Source organism: Zosterops lateralis, assembly GCF_965231275.1.
Source record: "Zosterops lateralis genome assembly, chromosome: 6".
Taxonomy (NCBI): domain Eukaryota; kingdom Metazoa; phylum Chordata; class Aves; order Passeriformes; family Zosteropidae; genus Zosterops; species Zosterops lateralis.
The window spans coordinates 52,067,606-52,089,332 of record NC_139761.1 but is presented as its reverse complement, the minus strand read 5'-3'; the positions used below and the strand labels follow the sequence as shown (position 1 = coordinate 52,089,332).

Genomic DNA, 21,727 nt, shown 5'->3' with positions numbered 1-21,727 from the left:
CAAATTATCTGAACAGAAAAAAAATATTCTCAGGCATGCAATTAATTCTCAACACCTGGAAAGCAAAGGCATGCGAGGGGGGGAAAGGATGGTTAAAACCAAAAGATTTTTCATGAAGAGTTCATCAAGCTGCCCATCTAGAGAGCACCTCCTGTACTTTTCCCTCCATTAACACTCAAAGAAATATAATTTTCTGGGTGCTAGCACTCGTTTTGGAGAAAAAATGCAATGCTAGAAGAAAGGGTCTTGTGTAAACTCAATCTAACAACTGGAAATAGTAATCTCCAATAAAAACTAGGCATCAAGCAACTAAAAAACAGCAGGTGGGATTCGGGCAACTGAAAGACAAGGGAAGAGCTGGCAGAGGGCACGGCTGCTCTGGAGGCATTTGGGAACTCCAGCAGCTGAGCACAGCATGACGAGAGCCCAGTGTGGCTGGAAAATAGCAGGAATTTGTCATTTAAAGAATAACTGTACCACTGTAATGCTGGACAAAGGAAAAAATCCTGCAGTGACGGCAGCAGAAACTCCTTAGAGAGACAAAGGTGATGCTCAGAGGATGATTAATGGGAAATGGAATAAAGCTTGTAATAGCAGTCATGGAAGAAAACTTACTGTTATAAAACACAAACTTAGAATGTGCAGAAAAAACTCGGGAAGAATGACAGGAAAAAAGTTACTCCAGACATTCAGCAACCTTGTGATTGTTCACTCCTGTTACGCAGACAGCACTAAGAAGTTTGAAATAATATCCATTTATTTCACTTGAAAGGAAACATCACTTTTATTTTTAATACACTTCTAAATAATGTACAAAATCATTGTAATTTTATAAAGCTTATAAAAACAGCAAATAAAAACCAACCAAGAAAGGTAAGATGGCAAATAATACACAGCCTCACAATAGCGAAACTTTCATTAAGGAATTTTTGTATTCTTGTGTTTGACAAAGCTGGATCCCAAAATCAATTCAAGTATGTCCACAGTGTACCATAATTAAGTTTTTTCTGAATTAAATACTGCCTACCTTAGGGTCCTTAACAACTGATATGATTGCAAATAATTTCATAAAACCAGTCTGAGTAACAAATGTGTGAGAACTCCAAATTAGTTCCCACAATTAACAATCTGATTAAATACACTTCAATTGATAATTTGTATGCTTTACAGCCTTCTAAGTGCAAAAAAATAGTCTGACAGACTGAAAAACTGACTATTCCACACAAAGTTTTTTCAGACAACCCAAGAGGACTTTTAGCATTTCTTCCCCCACTAATTACATAAAGTAATTTGTCATCTTTAGGCTCAGAAATAGACACAGGAGAACTGTGACTCTTTTTACAATCTTACTTTTGCTCCCCTATGTAGCTGCATGATAATCTTTTCCAGTATTGAGCTGAAATCTGTAACAGGATCAGAAATTAAATCTAGATCCTGTGGGTGCTTTGATCAAACACTTCAGCAGACGTGGATTCCTTCTTCATCAACAGTTCTTACCTTTTCCAGGACTTTACTGCACTGAAAAATTGGGGTTTGTGCTGTTGTCAGTCTGACTTTCAGCAAATAAGTGTAACAACAACTTAATGTTGGGAACTCCTAAATTGCAATGTGCTTCCTCACACAATCTTGAGCTCTTTTACTGTATTTTTGCGTCTCTTGTACAGGCAAAACATAATTAAACAGCAACTTCTACCACATTAATCATTCACAGTGTAAAATGGAAACAAGGCTGAAGTACACAACAAAAACCTCTTCTACAGAACCTGGTAACATCAGTTGGATTCAGATAATTTAATAGCAAATGACACAAACACTTTCTAATTTCCTTCGTGGTAAAGAAGTGTCGTGAATGATAAACCACAGGCCCCAAGTCTGGTCCTGGAGCAAAACCTGACCAGGAGTGAGAGCACTGTCAACTGCACAAGCTCCACATACAAACTCTGAAGCACCCAAACTCAAGGCTCCTTTTTATTCTTTTGACAGTATTTCAACCTTTCTGTTCCACAAGAGATACATCATAATAATAATAATGCAGTTCAAGACTAACTCACACTACGGTGTTTCATATTTCTTCAGAAATGAAATTAAATGAAAGAAACAAAAAAATAAATTAAGAATAAATGCAAACCAAATTTATCACTGCCTTAACCACACATCAGTCTGACTTCAGTGTGAGCAGTGGGAACCACTTTTAGCCTGACAAAATCACGTCATGTTCCAGCAGTCTTTTTCCCCCCTAGAAGTCATTTCCATACAGTTTATACTGCAAATACCATCTACAGATTGTGAATATTAGAAGTATTTCCTGATATCACTGCTTGCATTTTATAGATATATTTTTAAAAATGGATTAACCAGTGCAAGTAAAGAATATTTACAAGTCCTTTCTCTAACTAATGAGATTATGTGTATGTGTATTTTCACACTGTGGGAATGCAAAGGTTGCTATTATTTTCAAAGGTATGGCATTTAAACACAGGAAGATTCAGAAAGCCACCCACCAACAAGTCCTACACATGTAGGGAACACTCAGGCTGATCCCAAATACGACTTCTAACTTCACACATTCCTTGAATACATTAGAGAAGAAATTACTGGTTAATGAAAGGAGGCCAGAGCAGTTCATCAGCATGTGAGCTGTCAGCAGTGCTGACAGAGCTCATTAAACTCCTGCTGCAGCTCTGGGATGAGCATCTCACAGCAAACACCCAGTTCCATGACCACATCTGCCCTGGGTGCACTATTCCAGCAGCATGGCTTCCTGAGCCAGAGGTTTGAAACAGATTTGGGAGTCTTCCAACAGAGCCAAATCCAAAAATCCTGCATGGAAGCTGACAAGCAATTGTTTGCAGAAGTATAGGCACCAAAATTTTTATATTAATTAGATACAAAAAAGCATATTAATGCAGCCGGTCAATGAGCAAGACGCTAATGACTCAGTTATTATTATTATTAGCAGTGGCAGTCCCCAGCAGCAGCAGTTTGGCTTGAGGAAGAGCCACCCATATGATCTGTCCCAAACACTCAATTCAAGCACACCTGACACAGCCCTGTGCCATCAGGAATGCCGGTCTGTGTGCAGGGAATCCTTGCAGACCTACTGCAAATGCAGCTGTGGAACTGCCTTACCAAAACAGCCCATCGAGCTTCCCTCAGGGCAGGGGTATTTCTTGTTCAGAGTTAGGATACATCTCTTCTCTGCTGGCCAAACTTGTATTATCAATGCTCAGGCACACCTTCCTTTCCAAAGAACCTCAAACCCATTTCTTTATTGCAGACCGGTAATAAATTACTTGTGTTTTAATAATCAAAAGAAGTTTGGGTAACCAATCATAATGTGCACTCTCAGGAAAAAAGCTGAATGGCAGATCAGCTGATTTTATGAAAACATTTAGAACGTGATTAACAAAGATGAAAAAAACCCAAACCAAGAGTAATTTTACAGCACATGTTAGTCAGATGAAGCAGTTCATTCCAAATGGATTTTCAGCCTGGAAGTATAACAGGAAACAGATTTAAAGCACCTAATAGATGAATCAGTGTGTTTTTAGAACTACTGGCTTTTGTTTGGTTTGTTTTTACCATCAAGTGTATATAGAGCTAAAATAAACATGCAGAAGGCATCTAGCTGATGCATGTCACAACTGTATCTAATTAACTCCTAGAAACGAGCAGTGATGCCTATTTACACTAAAAAATATACACAGTTAACTTCTGAAACATTCATGGGGCTACTTATCCCTTAAATCGTAAAACCTCTACTTATATCGGTGTTTTAAATAAAACTGGGAACATCTGGTGATTAGATGAATACTTAAGGGTTAAAAATCAGAAAGAAACCAAGACCTACTCTTTCTATTTTTTTTACTTTCATGCCAAACAGACTTTTAACTTTTTAACTATCAAGCAATCAGAAAAGTCTCTTATTTACATCACCAAACCAAATGAATCGTGGCCGTGCCCTTTCAGATGCTGCAAATCCACTGAGACTGCCAACAAAACGAGGACTTTTGAGTGGGTTGTTTTGTGCGGCCATGAGTTAATTGGCGATCTGATCAGCACATTACAGATGTATCAGCACTAGCCCTGGCAGTTAATGGCACTGCTTTAGCAAAGGCTTGTATTTCAGGAACTAAAGGGGCAGGATTGCTGGATTGCCAAAACCAGGTTATAAACAGAACTTGAAACACAGTACACCGAAATACATCCTAAAAAACTCTGTGCGGTACCATGTTAGCCATGTATGAATATACTTAAAATATGAGCAAACCAACTAACTTGCAAATACAGACCCATCTTCCAACTCTAGAAAAATTCTGTCATCAGAAATGAAGTCCAAGAGCATTAAGCAGGTAACGATTTTCTGCTCAGGTGTATACAGAGGGAAACATTCTGCAGACAGTAAAATACAGACCGAGGCAAGCGTCACATAGTTTTATGTGTAACTCTGATGTCAACCTTGAAAATTGCAAAACCTGCTGGAACTGTAAATTCCCTTCAGAACTGAAAATTTCATTTATTTAACAAGTGTTATCTTGGTGGAGCAAAGTACAACCCTACTATACAATTAAGAAACAGCTATGAAGCCCAGAACATTTTAGCAGACTAATTTATGGGAAGCATTTAGTAATTTAGTCCAATTTGGTTTTGAGTAACTGATTAATGATCCCGGGTGCAACACAGGGAGAGATGTAAAATCATATTCCCTCAAGTAAACACAACTAAGGGCAGATCGAGTTACACTTAGGTACAGGCTAAACCCCATAAACCCCACCGTGCCAAGATGGGTCACAAAGGTTCCTCCCCTCCTCCCTGGGAAGGGTGCCCATGGAAAGACCCCTCACTCCAGGCTCAGAACAAGATCCACGCACACCTCGAGTTACAGCAATTCGCACTCCAGAGCTGAACTCTCGGGTTCAAGAAGATCCATTGGTTTGGATCGTAGTTTATCTTAGGGATCCATAAGGTTTCTACCTTCCTCCCGTCTTTTGGGATCTCTTGTGACACAAACCACAGGAACAGACTACCCAATTCCCGCTGCCTTTACCAGGTGCACTGATTTCACAGAGGACATATAAAAACCAAGCTGCCCCCAATTAACGCTGAGCAAAAAGCACTGCTGGTGAGCTGCAGAGACGTGCAAGAGATGCAGCAGCAACACGGGAAAAAGTCAGTGAGTGGCAAGGAAGGGCTGGCTCGGGGTGCTGTGCTAGGTACACACACGGCAGAGGATGCAGGAGTTATGGAAGGAGAAGCACAAATCACGGGAATGGCCAAAGAAGCGGCTACAAGTCAAAATGCAAACAGAAAAAGAGTAACTACAAAAGCACCAAGATGGGTCCCACCCTCCCCATGAATATTTGCATTCTGGCCATTGTAAGGCCTGAAAGTGGAAGAATTGCCGTGATTATCTGTGTGCGTAAAACCCCATCCACATTCAGCCAAGCCCTCTGGAGAACAATTGGCCCCATAGGTGCCCGCTAACGACTCCTCCAGATGTAACAGCGCTTCCCAAAGACTCCACCTCTGCTGAGATGTGTCAACACACAACTCCTGAGGTGAACACTCACATGCAATAGCGAGAGAAAGCCAACATCCCGCAGGGTAAATGAAGCCATCCTGACCAAACTAAGGCCGAGGAACCCTCATCATCCTTATCCCTGTGCCCATCCCACAGAGCTGCAGGTAAGCGGCACTTGGACCTGGCCACTGCTCAAACTCCTGACAATTCCCTTCTCCTGGACAGCAAAATGTCCACTGAGCTGAAGCAGCGCATAACTGGAGATTGTTATAAAGAAAAAAAAAACACCCTAATTTACAGCCTAATTTTGGCACCAATTACCAGGGAGTATTCATCACTGGACCATGGCTGCGCCTCTTTCTGAGAAAAGCATCAAAAGCTACATAAGAATAAAGACAGAGTGAAATCAGTGCGACTTTCTACCTAAAGTACCTTTTACACTATTTTAAGTATTTGCTTTGTTTTAGCCTTTAATATAAAGCAAATTTACTCTTCCTCAGATAGGGCAGCAGAAATATTAATTACGAGAACAGTTTAAGTAAGTTATTAAAACAATTTGAAATACACTTCGCAAAACTCTTTCAAAATGTTTATTTTTACATCTCATTCAAGCTGCAATCCATTACCACAGCAATTATCTATTATTTCACCACATATTCCTGAGGTTCCTTTTCTGCAGTGATACAGACAAATCGCTTTTGACACAAACACAGCCTGAAAGCTCAGGACATTAATGCAGAAATACAAAGAAACAAGCCATGAAAACATGGCTACATCGGACTCTGCCATTCTAAAGCAATGCACAAAGCAAACCATCTTCTATGGGTATGTTAAAAAAACCTGCTAGTTAAAAGACAATCTAATTTCATTTTTCAGGTACCTTCACCCAGAACCTGTAACAGAAATATCTGGTCTGCAAAGACATATATAAAGAAATACAGTCCGCAAAAACAGCTGATAAGACATTTGATGCAGAATCTCAATTAAACAAGAGGAAATGTTTGCTTTGAAAGACTGTAAGGTTGCAGTTCCTGTGTCACTGGACTAGAAATAACATTCCTTACAAATACAGGCATCAATCTGGGTATGATGGCAAAAGCAGTTCTGACAGTTCAAAATGACACCTTAAAAGATTTAAAACTTAAGCAGAGCTGCTCAACCGCAGCCTTGACAGAAAATTTAAACGTGCATGGAAGTCACGTCATTTTTTTCTGAATGAAAAAGCACCATAAATAAGGCCTTCTCAGAAGAAAATAAAAATCTTTGCATTATTGTAGGCCATTTTTTTCTAGAAGAGAAGCTTCTCTGTCATCCCGTTCTATTAGAAGTTCTAAAGGGAAAAAAAAAAAAATGAAGGGAACGACGAGAGCGTTTAAAAAAAAAAAAAAAAAAAAAAAAAAAAAAAAAAAAAAAAAAAAAGAGGTGAGGACGCGTTTGTCTTTAGGCGGGGAGAGGAGCCGCAGTGCCCCGGGCGGAGGGTTCGGGTCCCGCCGGGCCCGGCCCGCGCCGCCTCATCCCGCCCTGCGGCCCGGGCATGGAAACGCCGCCTCTGAAAACACAATAGCCACAAAAACCTGTGCTGCTTTATAGAATGTGATTTTAAATTTAGGGGTAAAAAAAAAAAAAAAAAAAAAAAAAAAAAGCGCCAACCGGGAAAAAAAAAAATCAAGAAAGCGAACAGCGGGGAAAAGGTAAAAATAGACGATCCCCCCGGTTGGGGCAGGGCTGGCGGGGCCCGGAGCGCCCCGGCCCGAGGAGCCCCCCGAGCTCCCCGAGCCCCCGCCCGTGACGCGGCGCCGAGTGGGCCCGGGGGGGGTGGCCCGGGGGACCCCCGCGGGCCCGGCGGGCGGGGAGGGGCGGCGGGCCCGGCGGAGCGGAGCAGAGCGGGTTTATCGCCGCGGCTCTGCCGCTCGCTCGGTGCCGCCCGCGCCCCGCTGCCCCCGCCCGCCTCCCCCAGCACCAACGGCGGGCGCGGCGGGCGCGGCGCGGCGGCCCCGTCCGGAGATGGCGGAGGGAGCATAAGGCACACTGGGTAAAAGCACATTTATATACGAACCTCGCCGAGAAATTTTCCAACAATTCCTCCGTCCGACCACCATGCACCAGGACAGGAAACGGCCGCTCGGCACCGCCCGCCCGCCCGGCACCGCCCTGCCCCCCGTGGGCGGGGCCCGGCAGCGCCCGCTCCGCCGCTCCCATTGGCCGCGCCGCGCGCGCCGCCGCCGCCGCCGCCCGCCATTGGCCGCCCGCGGGCCGCGCGCCGGTGCCCATTGGCCGCGCGCCCGCGGCCCCGCCCCGCGGCTTCAATGGCGTCGCGGCTGTGCCGGGCGCGGGGCCGCCGCCATTTTGTGCAGCGGGCAGGCAGCGCCCGCGCGCCAGAGGGGAGCGGCGCCATTTCCTGCCCTCCCCCGGCGGGCCCGCAGCGCCCGAGGCGGCGGGACGGGCAGGGGACGGGCCGGGGATAAGCAGGGGACAGGCAGGGACCGGCAGCGGCCGCCGGGTCCCGCGGGGAGCGGATCCGGCTCGTCCCGGGCCATCCGTTCTCCCTTGGGCCGTGCGCGGGGCCTCGGGGCCGGCCGGGCAGTGAGCGCTCTGCCCTTTCCTTCCCTTCCCGGCCTCCTGCCTGTTTATCTCCCGCTGCCATTCCAGCCCCGCTCTGGGGGAGCAGGATCCTGTGCTTAAAGCTCTGCTTTGGAGTCTTTATCCCTAATATCCCTACGTGATTTTTAGGTATGGAAACGTGTAATTAATAATCTAACAGCTCCCAGTCTAAGGCGAGCAAAGCGTGTTACGGTTAATGCCGTAGGTGATTTCCAGAAAACCCTGCTGTGCAGTTGACGCGAATTATCCGCGTTGGTGGGACACTAAGCCCAGCTCTGATGGACTTGCTGCATATTCCTGAACATCAGAGATGTAAAAACGTTTACGTTTTGCTCCAGAATAATGGGTCGAAATTCATGCAGTCCAAAATTATTGCAGTTGTACAAAAAGCCAAAAAAAAAAAATTCCCAAACGCCTAATAGCCAACAGTTTTTCTTTCTTAATTTACTGTTTCCTGATTGTGAGTTCTAAGCCAAGTACAAGCTGCATCCATCAGTTTGGTTCGAGGTACAGCAGCAGTGAAATACCCAAGATAAAATCCTGTTTCTCATTTGCCAACTCCCCTTGTCTTAATAGATTATTTATTAATATCTCTGTAAAATACTACAATCTCTCTTTCCTATTCTGAAGTGCTTTTTCCCCCCGCATCAATGGTTTGCTTTAAAAAGCAGAAATGGACAAACCAGTGACATGCCATTTAAGATAAAGCTACTTATTGATGGAAAAGTGACCGATAATCGACATCAGACAAAAAGCTTTTCCACGTGGCTCGTTCTGGGTATGTAGAAGGTTCCACAGAGAAAATCATCAACCCATAAAACTCAGCAGGTGTCCATTACTAGGCGTAATTAAAATCGCCTGCATGTACATTGGCAGGTAGTCAGTAATTACTCCACTGCAGACTTGATAAATGTGGCAGTAACAGTCCTAGGCTGCAGGAGATTTGAACAGGGCTTTGCTGTGTTATGCTGATACATAAGAATAATTCTTTGAAGACAGGGATTAAGGAGGAAAAAATTATAAATTAAACAACCATGTATGTCAGCTTATTAAAAAAACCTGCCTATTTTTTATATTTAACACAGTTGAAGAGCATTCTTGTTTGGAGAAATATGTTGGAGAGGGAAATACAAACCTGAGAGCTGTGCAACTCAAGCAGTACTCAACTGTAAGGATACAGCTACAGTCAAAACACCACACTGAAATAACTGAAGATAAGGATTTGCTTTAGATGTTTATTAATCCAGGGAGATCTTCCATAATAGAAAAAACCAGAGGCTTTAAATTTCCCAGCTCTTCCTTTAGAGTTGCATTATCCCTGAAAATGGAATGGATAAGTGCAAGTTCTAGGAGGAAGATCAGTTTTTAATTTGACATAAGTGTATCACTGAAATTGATATATTGCATCACAAAATGCGCTATCACCACCAACAACAATGCAAAATTGTTTTGCAATTTATATAAATACATTTCTTGGAGCAAAGGAAAGCAAAGTTCTAGATCCATTCTTAAAAAAAGATGCTCCTTGCTAACCAGTCTAGTGACACATGAAAGCACCCTTGAAAAGTCAGACTGTATTCCTCACACCAAGATTAAATTCTTCCCTTGACTTGTGACTTGAAAAATATATTGTTCCAGAACTGACAATGGCAGTAAAATTGGTGATTTCCCCCGATTTTGTAATTTGCTTTATACACGGAGCCTTCTCACTGCTGCTGTCACATCCTCTGCCACGAGGCCCAGAATGGCTCATCTGTGCTCAAAGGTTCTCATACAGTTTAATGATGTATACAAAGGTAAGCAGATACCCAACAAGCAGATGTTCAGAAATGATTTGTCAAACTGGGTGTTCCCAAGGATTGCACAGGAGAAGGCATGCTGGAAGTACGTCTGTCAGCTTTTTGTACAAAAATAACCCCCTGTCTGGAGCTTCCCTGGGGGCTGGAGCACACCTGGGCCCCCGTGAGTTACAGTCACAAAGCCCCAGGTAAGTTCTGCCCTGTGCAGCACCTGAAGCTGCACAGGGACTGCCCTGGGTCTCACCACACGAGGATGGATAATCCCATCCAAGGCTGGGTAAGTCAGGCTTTTTCACATGTCCCTTTGGTACTGGGGCAGGGCTCCGTGTCCCACCTTGGCCCCCCGGTGCAGGGAAGGTGGAGAGGCTGGAAAACCCCTCCTGCTGCCTGGGAAGCACCAGTGGAAGGCAGAGCGTGGGCTGGGCAGCTCAGCAAGGAAACCCCAAAGCGCCACCAAATCCTGCTACTCTGCTGATGCAAAAAACCACACCACACAGACCAATTTTCTGAAGACTGCATTTTGAGTATCATAATATATATATATGTGCATTTCATTTTTACAGATAAAAACTCAGTTTATTTTTTTAACCTGTATTTAAATTTTGGAGGCTTACATTAAATTAAGGTAGCTTGTTTAATATCAATTGTAACAGCAGGTGACATTTTTATATAAAAACAGCCTAAAGAAAAAAAAAAAAAACAACCCAAACATTTGATTTAAAAGACCTGACACCAATGATCTCAAGGCAAGATCAAATGCCGATGGATTTTGCTTTTAGAAAAGAAAAAGGGGGCATTTAAGCCAACCCATTCACAGCCTCTCCCTGCTGGCTTCTTCATACAGTGGTTTTGATAGTGGTCCCAGAGGGAACTGTATTTTGCCTCTCTAGCTAAAATACTAGTTACTATAGCAACTTTGAAGGAAGAAAATTGTGGCTTCAAAACTGAAAGATTGGCAAAACTTCAAATACACTGTCTGGATCAGGCAGACAACAGCACACACTAATGCTGCAAGTGCAAAAAAGAGGGGGAATGAAATGCAGGAGGTAGTGCACCTGCACCTACCATGAGCTGGAAGAAGAGTATTTTGCACACCTGGGGAAAAAAAAATTGTATTTATATACCATAGCCCAGATCAGCCAATGACACTTGTTTTTAATAGATTGCATACGTAGATGTTTCACCCATACACTTCAATTGACCTTAAGAACTTCACATCTCATATACCTGCTTTAGAGAGGATAACTTTTCCTTGTGCTTACAGTACACATTTGTTCAATTTTCTAGCTTGTACAGTGAGATCTTTAAAAAAAACAAAGGACACGGAGGGTGTTGCTATTTTTTCTTTAGCAGCAATGAAATATCACTAACCCCTTTTTACATATCCGAATTCAAGTCACAACCAGAGGTGACTGCACCACAAAGTCACCAGGTACAAAACTGCTAGTTCATTTTAAATTAATAACTTGAAATTATTTTCCCCAATACATCCCTTATTTTTTATTTTTATAAATAGCAAACATTTTGCTATTTTTGTACATAGGCTAGCAGGCTTGTTTCAATATGAAAGTGCTAATTCATTTACAGATTTATCAGTTATGTAGTGCTACATAAAGTGTCCAATATTCTACATATGAACAATCTTGATAAATGGAAATGATGAAGATTAAGTAAGGCTGATTACCTCATCTTATTTACATTAAAAGAATAGACACCCAGTAGTAGGGATAAAAGGGAAAGAAACTGGGCAAATACTCATACTGCCACAGGTGTAAAAATTAGGTCTGCCTTCTAAGCTTGTACTGTAAATGAGACATTTTAAATAGTCCTGCAGCCCATGTCTAGTTTTTTTTCCTCAGAAAAAGAAAAGCTGCCTTCACGACATCCCCTCTTGATTTCCGATCTCCAAAGTGTGTCATTTGAAGCTTTAAATTCAGATTCTTCCTATCTTCAAAAAAACCTCTGGTTTGCTTTCCAGTATCATGTTGTATAATCAGGTCCCACTTCTGGGGCTTTTGTCCAATCTATTTATAAATTAGTTTAGAGTGAGTTGTAGATAACATGAACCAGTTCTGGAACCACTATTGGGAGGAACACAAGCTCTTCACTACAATCACACAGTAGCAGGAAAAGTGATAATTCAATTCATTCCTGGGGCAGGGCCTCCAAAATTAAATGAAGTTGGCACAACTGGAGCATTGAATTTGTATCCTCCATGCTTTTCAATCATTTTGGATTCTAAAACAAAACAAAACAAAACAAAAACAGAAGGAAGAAGTTTTAGTGTGTGTAGGGGGGGAAGACAAAGCAAGATTCTGTGACTGACCACTTTGAGTCTCTCAGAGATACAGGTTTAACCTGGAGTTACCCAACAATCAGCACCCACAAGTGGAAATGTTCCAGGCCCCAAAGAAGAGATGGAACTAAAAACCAAGTTGTGTTAACTCGCAACACTGACTATTTACTTATTCTAACTTGTCAATATTGTTATCACCATGCTTTCATAAATTTTCCCTTTAAAAAGCCCACACTTTAGCTTTTGGACATGACTGTAGTTTAGAACAGGACCTGAATGAACTTATAAACTTGGTAACAGGGACACAATTCTTTCTGGTTAACATCAACAGACTTTGCAGTCCAATCAGTAACAGAGCACATGTGCAAAAAAGCAGTACACTGAAATTGGCTGAATTTTTGGTGTTCCTATCCCAATTCAACAATATAAGCTGAAACTGCCACTGAAGCAGCAGTAAAAGCTTTTTCTACACGTGCTGCTACCCAAGCAGGTAATTTGGACTTTAGGTTACTAGAACAGAAAACATAGTTCTGAGATAAAACTACCAAGTTGATCACTTTTCATTTTCAACCAAATCTTAAGATCTTTGGACATCTGAGGTCCACATATCCATCACTTGAACTACCAGTGATAGTTTAGAGGTCTGGTTTTACCATCCTTCAAACACTGCCATAGGGCAGGTTTTACTGTAAAACAGGCTTTTACAAGCTCTAAGACATGGACAAATGAAAATTAACTTGGTAATTTAGGCTTTTACTACAATCTAGGTAGTGCAGAAGGTGGTTTGTATTACTCCCAGGCCAATATTGCAACACTTATTAATGTCCTATGTTGGTGTTAGAGCTTTCTCCTAAATCACAACAGTTGCAATCTCTCTGGGAATACAGGACAGCTCATATTATCTAGCAAATCTGCATTTTGGCTCTGTTTCTTTAGTTGCCATGGCTAATGGAGAATCCCTCACAGCTCCGCAGAAGACAAATCTCTCAGCATATGGAAATTCTTCTAAGCTACATTAACAAGGGAGAACTGTACTTCAAATCCCTTTAACAGGATGTCCCCATGCGTGGTAAGTGGCCTAAATGTAGTATCAGTGTGCTATGACAGTAGGTAAGAACTTCCCATAAGGATCTGGTTGCTTAAGTTAAATATCACAACTTCTCTGAAAAAAGTACAAAACAAACAAGCACATGCCTCAAACTTTTTTGTCTCCATAAAATGCAGTAGTATATAATTACATCATATAATGTCTACTGCCTGACAGGGGGCACAGTGAAACTGTATCTTGTAATCATTAAAACTGGATCATTCTGGACACAAGCTCTGTGAAGTGATTTAGGCTGTTCTCTCATAAAAAGCACTTATTAAAAGTGTATTCTTAGTACCAATCTTTTTATTGAAAATTTTGTAATTTTTGTTTTGAAACATCTGTAGCAATCGCTCACTAAGACAGATGATATAAGGACTGATCCCTCAACATTCATTGTGATATATATATTGGATTACTCTCAAAAGGGAAAACTTAGAAAAAAAGAAACTTTATACAGATTTAAAAATCTGTATTATCTGTAGTATTTTATAGGCTTAATGATGTGGCTTTACAGATGGTACTTTCATAATTTAGTATTCTCCTACCCACGGAATCCTTGTCTATCCCAGCTGGACTAGGTCACATCTCAGGAAATAATTTATCAGCCACTTGAAGTGCTTGTTGACATACCTGGAGTTGATCTACCTTCAGGTAATCAAATCAATTGTTTTCAAATCCAAGCAATTAGGACAAATATCCTTTTATTTCCTTGGCCACATCCCCAGGTGCTTCTGCCATTCCTCCCACCTGCGGTGTTGCCTCCCAGTTTGTGCATCGAGGCTTTGTGACCTGACCACTTTAAGAGATTTCACACAGCCCTATTTTGATGGAGACATTATCAGGCTTGAATTTTAGGCCCTTTCTGTGTTTTGCTTCCTGAGCCCACCCAGGGCAGTGCCAGAGCAGGAGGTATCAGTGGTACAAAGGGGCACAGTACCGTGTGCTGCCCGCCGCTGGTCCGCCAGGGTCGCGATGTCCTGCAGCTGCTTCCTTTGCTCTTCGTTCAGGCCCTGGGTCAAGGCCTGGTACCACACCGGGTTACGGTTCTGAATTGCTGCAGCAGGAAGAAAACATGAGCAAAAGGAAAATGTTGAGTAAAATGTTCTAGAACTCAGACCTTACTCGCTCCCATTTTAATCAGAGTAATATGCTGTTATGGTTACATAATTCAAGACCTTTAAACACTAGTACAGCTTCTGACCTCTTCCCTACTACTATAAATTCATTCAAGCATCTCCTATGCTCTGAAAGTTTAATGATGGCATCTCCTTTACAAAGAAAAAAATGGTTCAAGCACATACTGGAAAGCCTGTTTGGAAGTTTTGAACAGGTTCTAGTTTACAACAGTGTACACTAAAGTTGAAATGTAACTTGCTGGCCAGGAAAAGAAGTACAGTTACTTACTCTGAAAAATTGTTTTAAATATCTGATATTCATCAATAGGGTTGTCTTCATCATCAATAATTGTGGAATAGCCTTCCAAAGCAGTCTCTTCAGCATCATCTTCTTCCCAGTCTTCATCATCTCCATCTTCACCTGCCTGTTTTGCTAGAATTTCTAGATATTCTTGACCATCTTCATCAATGTCATCTTCATCACTGCCCAGCTCCTCTGAGTTAATTATAAACAACAACAAAAAAGTTTTATCTTGAGAACAGCAAGAACAATTCTTTAGAAATGTGGCTAATTAGATAAAATAGGCAGTGGAAGTGGTAACAATACAGTACAGGCTGGAAAGGGGGGAGCTCATTTAACTCAGCCCTGGAAGACAGTTTTTAAGAGGGAGTGGAAAGTAAGTCAGATATACTTAAAAGTTGTCAAAATATGTCCAGTGTTCTACTGCACTGCTTCGTTTTTGGAATTAGGGTACTCAGAAGAATTCCACAAAGGAACTCAGTAGCTCCATCAGAGAAAAATGAAACATATAAAATAACGCCAAAGGTTCTGTCTCCATACCTGTTTCCTCATCTTCTTCAGCTTCATCATCATCATCACTGTCATTTTCATGCTCTGCATGACAGGCATATGCTCTTTTCAATCCATTAAATAAAAGGATAAAAGCTGGCAGGATCTGCCCAGCAACTTGATTTAAAACCTGTGGTATTTGCTCCAGATCAATAAGAGCACACAAGCCAAGCACACACATCTTTCTGTCATGAAGTCTACAAAACAGAAGAGTAAAAGAGTTGCAAGTTTTGTCATGATTTACAAGCAGGTCATACAAAGGTGTATCCCAGAGAATCATCTCCAGAATTGCAAACACTTACCCCAGGAAACAGTCCACATCATTAAGCCACTGAGTTATGAAGTGATTGGTGACAGGCTCCACATTATTGGGGAAACGAAGGTTTTCCAAAGTGTTTAATAGTAAATGAGGATTGTAATACAAAGCAGCTATGGCAACCTGGAGGCACATGGTTCGCAGTTCACTGGTTTTCACTTCTCTGGTCAGTCTCTCCAAGGCAGCTTCCACAAACAAGGGTATGCACTGGACAGTGACAACATTACACACTCAGTCATCAAAAATAAAACTTGTCCTTCTGTACTTAAACAGTGTGGCACATAAACACAGATGGCATAATATTGAGTCATTTTTAATTGCCAGCAGAAGTCAGATACAAAGATGAAATGAAAATGTGAAAATATTTAATCACAAGGATTTTGTGACATCCTGCACAGCAAGTGTAACTTCTGGTTCTATAATCTTGTGTATTAAAAATGGAAAATAGAGAAAATGTGTACACTAGGAAGTTCAGAAAAATCAACTTATTCATCTCTTAAATTCCAACTGCCACATGTGCATAATGAAGTCTCTGGTCCCTCTCTATTACATTGATTTGGATTCTAGGAACTTCATTTTCATTCTTCATTATTTCAAAGCTATGAGCTTGACAGATAATAAAGTATTTTAAAAGTATTCGTTTTAGCAACCAAAGTTGTTACCAACCTGATCAATGCCACGTCCTTTACACTGAAGAATAACCACCTCTAACAGCTTTGCTGCATGACATTCTGCATCTTCTCCAGCAACTCCTGTAAGGACCTGAAACACAGCCATTACTGGTGGTGTATCCCCTCAGGGAGTATTCTCCATACACTGCTTTGCTTTGAAAAGCTGGTATGAATTTACCCCCTCTAACAATGCCAGCATGAACAACCATCAGTGAAACAGCCAGATCTACAGCAAAGGCTCAGTGTGACAACCAGAAACTGAAAACTGCTGAAAGTGGGGAAAACTATCCTATATGCACAAATATTCAAGAAGTCTGTGGATGCTGGGCCTACCACAGTTACTAGCATCAATAAGTTACTAGCACTGTAAATGCATCAGTTGCCATTTTGCCAAGGACTATTTCACCAAAAAAAAGCTTTTCTTATTCATTAATGTACTGAATTTTGTAGAATTTTGATCTACAAAAATGGGATATCCAGTGGAAGACCATGAAATACCTAAAACTTGTGTTAAAAATTCACTGTGCTCAGCTAACACTAATCACTAAGTGGCCGTGACAGGCTAATTTTATATATAACATTCCAGGAAATGGCAAACACCCTAATTTGTTTTCAAATAAAGGCTGGCAAGAATTATTCACTAGTATTTCTAGAATAATAAAATAGTTTTTCACTGTAATATTTAAACATCTTCAAAAGAATTACTCAGGAAATACCACAGGCAGCACAGCTGTCAGTTCATCAAAGCTCTTATAACCCACACTACATCGAGGAGTGGAAAACTGAAATCCCCACATATTACTATTAGAGATGATAAAACATTAACACACATCTTATAAAAAAGTATTAAGAAGTTCCTCATATGATGCTAACACTCTGGAAAGCTGTATATTCTGCATTTTGACTGGACAACAAAGCCCAGTAATGCAAAGTAGAATACAGAAACCCTGCCCAAAAGTGCCTGGACTGAGTCAGAGCAACTGCAGTCTGCTCCCAGCTTTCACCAGTGATGTGGCACAAACTTGGGAAAATAACTTCCTATTCCTGTCCCTTTAGCTTCCATCCCTACATCACTACTGTTAGCTAACAGTGTTAGACCTTCAGCACACATAGAGCAAGTGTATCCCAGCCATGGTGAGGCTACAAAATCCCAGGTGAAAGAATCCACCGACCTTTTGCAATCTGTCTTGCATGCCCATATGCACAAAGTGTATTGCACCAAACCTGCTTTGTTTATTCTGCTTTTGCTGTGTATGATTTTTTCCCTTCTGTCAAAGGCATATATCTGAAATTTTGATGCAATCTCCTTAAATTTCTCTGCAATAACTTAGTAATTTGGGGAATCTTAGAGGATGTTAGATTGTAAAATGCTTTAAAGAGCAGATGGCAAAAGCTGATGTGGAAGAAAGTACGCAGTTTAATACTGTTATTTCTTCAGAGATGGCAGGTTTTGTTACCACACAGGAATCTACTCACCTTCTTGCACATAGTGTAGATCATTTCAAGATATTTTGTGTCTGACAGAAGTGTATTTGTATCAACAGTAACATAATTATGCAAGAGAGGCATCATATCTGTATTAAAAAGAAGGATGACCACAGTTAGGTATCGTCTGTGTGCTATTAAAATCAGGTTGAAATCTGTGTATTAATAATACAGTTCTTGCTTAATGTTTGCCAAAGTAAGTGTGTGCAAGTCATGGGTGCCTTAGCAAAACAAGTCTGGCAGCAGCAACAGCAAAATAAAAATACTTCAAGTGTAATCTCACTTGAGTGTTTTCCTAAATTTCAGTCATGATGCAATTCATTGTATGGCTGAAATTGCAGCCATGAAACCATCTGGCTTCATGATTTATTTATATTACTTACCAGTAAAATAATCAAAACCATCCTGCTGGAAGACTTCAAACACAAGAGGAAGAAGCTGCCACATTTGTGCAGAAACCTGTTGGCAGGTCAGACTATGAGCCAAGGAAAAGATCTCCTCGTAGAACTCTAAAACAAACAGAGTCTAGGTAAATATCATGCCAATCCCATGCACTTTTAAAAGTAAGCCAGGAGAAGTACAGATACCTAATACATGCTGCTGCAAAACTGTTCCAATCACTTGCAAACAGATCCCTTCCAGCTGCTGGGTAATCTGGAAGGAAAAAACAAAAAACAAAAACAAAAACAAAAACAAAACAAAACAAAACAAAAAAAAAAAAAACCAAAAACAAAAACAAAAACAAAAACAAAAAACAAAAAACAAAAAAAAAAAAAAAAAAAAAAAAAAAACAAACCAAAACAAAACAAAACAAAACAAAACAAAAACAAAAAACAAACAAACAAACAAAAAAAACCAGGTAATTACTATTTTCAGTACTTTGGAGTTGAAATTAAACACATTTTAAAATTGTCAAAGCAATTTCTATACAATTTTTATATACAATTCTATACAGCAGTTTTATATACAATATACAGATACTGTTGATATACAATATAGTTTTCAAGAACAATTAGAAATGTCACATTTTAGAACACTAAATGTGTAAAAGCAGCACTTAGCTAAGGATTTCTGAGACAGCTTTCAATAAAAGGTGTTTTTTTGAGCCTTGGAAGAATCTCGTTATAGCGTATCCTTTAAAAAGAAAAGCCTGACTAACCCTTTGAATCAGTTCAGTCCCATTAAAACACTGTAGGCAAAATACATGTATATAAAAAAGTAAAGAATGGAAATTACAGGAGGTATTTCCTGTTCCAGAAAAGAAATTTAAAATAACAACAACAACACCCACCAAAAATTCCCAAATACCAAACCACTTCCCAACCCTAGCTTAGGATGTTCATATGGTATGGAGACCAGCAGTCTAAATGCTGGTCCTACAGATTCAGTCAGTCTTCCAAATTAGTACATATTACTCCATGGAATAGCTAACAAACAGGTTAATAGTCATTAACCTGTTGAGTTACTCACTCACTTTTCATAGGGTGAGTTTCTGGTCCTAGCTATGCAGAACAGGATTTGAAACTAACCTGCTAAATAAATACCTTATCTCTTGGAACACTGGTCATCCTGTGTGAGATGTCTCTAAGTATAAGTGTTTACTGGTCAACATTTTCAAACTGAGTTCCCCAAGACTAGCATATCGTTACACAGACTTTTAATTTAGAAGGCATGGATTTGCTGACAAACACAAGTACATGAAAAGCTTGATGAGCAGCTCTAGCAACAAGTAAATGAGCTGAGCTGGTCCTTGGTTTATTGTGTGGCAGCACTGAAGCACTGAATTCTGCCCTTGGGAATTTGTATGATGCTGCTTCTTTAGTGAAGTCTTCAGAGCCCTACAGTTTATTACCAAACTCTTTAGTCACTAAAAACATATAAAGTATTTAATAAAAAAACCATAGCTGACTTTGTCAAGAAAGATTTTAATCAGAAATAGCATCTTTAGAACTGGCTGTATTCTGCATAGAAGTGACTCCATCCAGTACACCAAAACAAAATGACAGGAGTTTTAATCCCAAAGGAAAACTCTCCAGGGCAGATGAGGCAAGTGAAACCCCCATCTCTGAGCACAGCCACAAGAGCTGTATTTACTCACATCGATTCTGCCACAGAGAGCAAACCCAGTCAGCAGAGTCAATGTTTGGAGCTATGTGAAGCTTTATCTGTTTTGTTTGAAGGGCAGACCTCATCAAATCAAATGTGTGTCTCCAGCTGAGCTCACAGTTCCACCTGCTACAGACACATTGCTTCTACTATTTGAACAAGAAGCTGGATTCTTATGGGAAATACTGTGGCAACACTTATGCTCTATTACTGCATGCACTGCATTAGAAAAGTGACCCACTCTGTTATAACTTGGCTACATGATAAGTACTTCATTATTTTCTGTTATAACATCTGTTAGGCCAAAAGGACAGTCCTTCAGGTAACAATGCCAGGAACACTGTGACTGTAAAAGGCTTACAGTGTTCTTAGACCATACATATCAGCTTTAAAGTAATTTATACTTACTTCCTTGTGATCTTCAACTACACTGAGAAGCGTATCAATAGTATTCAAGATTCCCATTGCTGTCACTGCCTTGTCATCACTGCCCTCTTCATCTGGACCAGTCTGGATCACCTGGTTAAATGTCATTGCCTGCACATAATAGCAGAACAACCCATAAATATGTCATTAAATTGTGAAAATCTGGCATTCTACACCATTTCAGAAGGACTTCTGCTGAGAAAATGTGTACAAATAATATCAGGTCACAGCTCTGCTCCAGAATTTCTTTTCAGGATGATAAAATTTAAATGTTAAGCCATTGGAGCTGTCACCCTTCATCTACTGATGAATAAAAAGATATAAATGACATTATGTCCCATGCAGGGGAATACATTTTCCCTTGGCAAGTCCTTCTGACACAAGGTTTCCTCAGTAGCTGGACTAGACCGGAACACTTGGCAGGCATTCCCAGAGAGGAACCGATAGCAATTCCATTTTAACTCCAAGGGCCTTTAATAGGGAAGCACTGAGCTGACCTCTGCTTTTGCAGCCATTAATACAACTTGCTAGATATGGCCATTCAAGCTCTGAATTTCTCCTGCAGATTCAATTTCATTTTCACATCAAACTTTTCATTTAAAAAATCTACTCTTTAATCTAATATTTTAAAACAAACAACCTAAGTGACATTTGACGGACTACCTAAAATGTGCTACCAATTTCATTATTACCACTATCAGGAGGAAATATGCAAAGATTTTGCAAACATTTCTAGAATTGTTCTTAGAAATTTCTACTTGGTGTAAGATATGAAGCCACTTCTGAAAAAAACCTGTCTAAATGTAGAAGAAAATTACTTGTATCAATGCACTTAAACAGATTGGAGTAACAACAGCTATTAATTGATGGTCAAATTCAACTAGCAATTTTAAATACCCATCTTTCCCATATTAAACATCTCCCCAGGCCACCATAAAGTCTCACCAAATGCTGTGTCATTTCTACTGCAATTGGGGTAACTTCTTCACTATATTCACAGATCATCTTCTGAATCACATTAGTAAGATCATCATTTTCAGTCTCTCTTATAATATGAAGCAAAGCTTGCATTACAGGTCTAATGAATGGAGTAATATATTCTTTAGCTGTAAAACAGGTGGAATGTTTGAATTAACATTCTTAGAAAACCACAGATCAGTGTAAGAACCTCAACCTCAAAAAACTTTATTTACTGCTTCAGCATTTACATGCCAAACCCATGGGTACTATAAATTATTATAGCAATACTACAATTCAGAACAAATTTTTAGTAATATATAACAAGAGAACCAAAATTTAAGTATGAAAACCAGAGCTCTATGGCCTGAATTCAGCAAACGCAAGATTACTGACCAATGCAAATGTTAATTGAATGGCAATGGGTACATATACACATTTGTCAAATTACATGAAGTATTAAATATATAATTTATGTTTGCTTTGTGGCTTTT

General features: G+C 40.4%; 2 protein-coding genes across 3 annotated transcripts in view; both read right to left on the bottom strand.

Annotated features, from left to right (window-relative positions):
- ZNF143 (zinc finger protein 143) overlaps window positions 1-7,698 on the bottom strand; it is a 38,285-nt gene extending 30,587 nt beyond the window's left edge. For both annotated transcript variants that reach the window (XM_083863928.1, XM_083863929.1), the window contains exon 1: window positions 7,578-7,698. The gene's annotated coding sequence lies outside the window, so the exon portion shown is untranslated. The remainder of the gene's footprint in view (window positions 1-7,577) is intronic.
- Window positions 7,699-9,362: 1,664 nt separating this feature from the next.
- The window catches only part of IPO7 (importin 7), a 34,322-nt gene continuing 21,957 nt past the window's right edge, over window positions 9,363-21,727 (bottom strand). The window contains exons 15-25 of the mRNA XM_083863044.1: window positions 21,222-21,382; window positions 20,259-20,387; window positions 18,332-18,398; window positions 18,128-18,253; window positions 17,736-17,833; window positions 16,255-16,350; window positions 15,575-15,795; window positions 15,264-15,469; window positions 14,712-14,918; window positions 14,245-14,361; window positions 9,363-12,159 (exon numbers count right to left, since the gene is read on the bottom strand). Of these exons, the coding sequence (XP_083719170.1) occupies window positions 12,062-12,159; window positions 14,245-14,361; window positions 14,712-14,918; window positions 15,264-15,469; window positions 15,575-15,795; window positions 16,255-16,350; window positions 17,736-17,833; window positions 18,128-18,253; window positions 18,332-18,398; window positions 20,259-20,387; window positions 21,222-21,382 (1,526 nt within the window). The 3' untranslated portion in view covers window positions 9,363-12,061. The remainder of the gene's footprint in view (window positions 12,160-14,244; window positions 14,362-14,711; window positions 14,919-15,263; window positions 15,470-15,574; window positions 15,796-16,254; window positions 16,351-17,735; window positions 17,834-18,127; window positions 18,254-18,331; window positions 18,399-20,258; window positions 20,388-21,221; window positions 21,383-21,727) is intronic.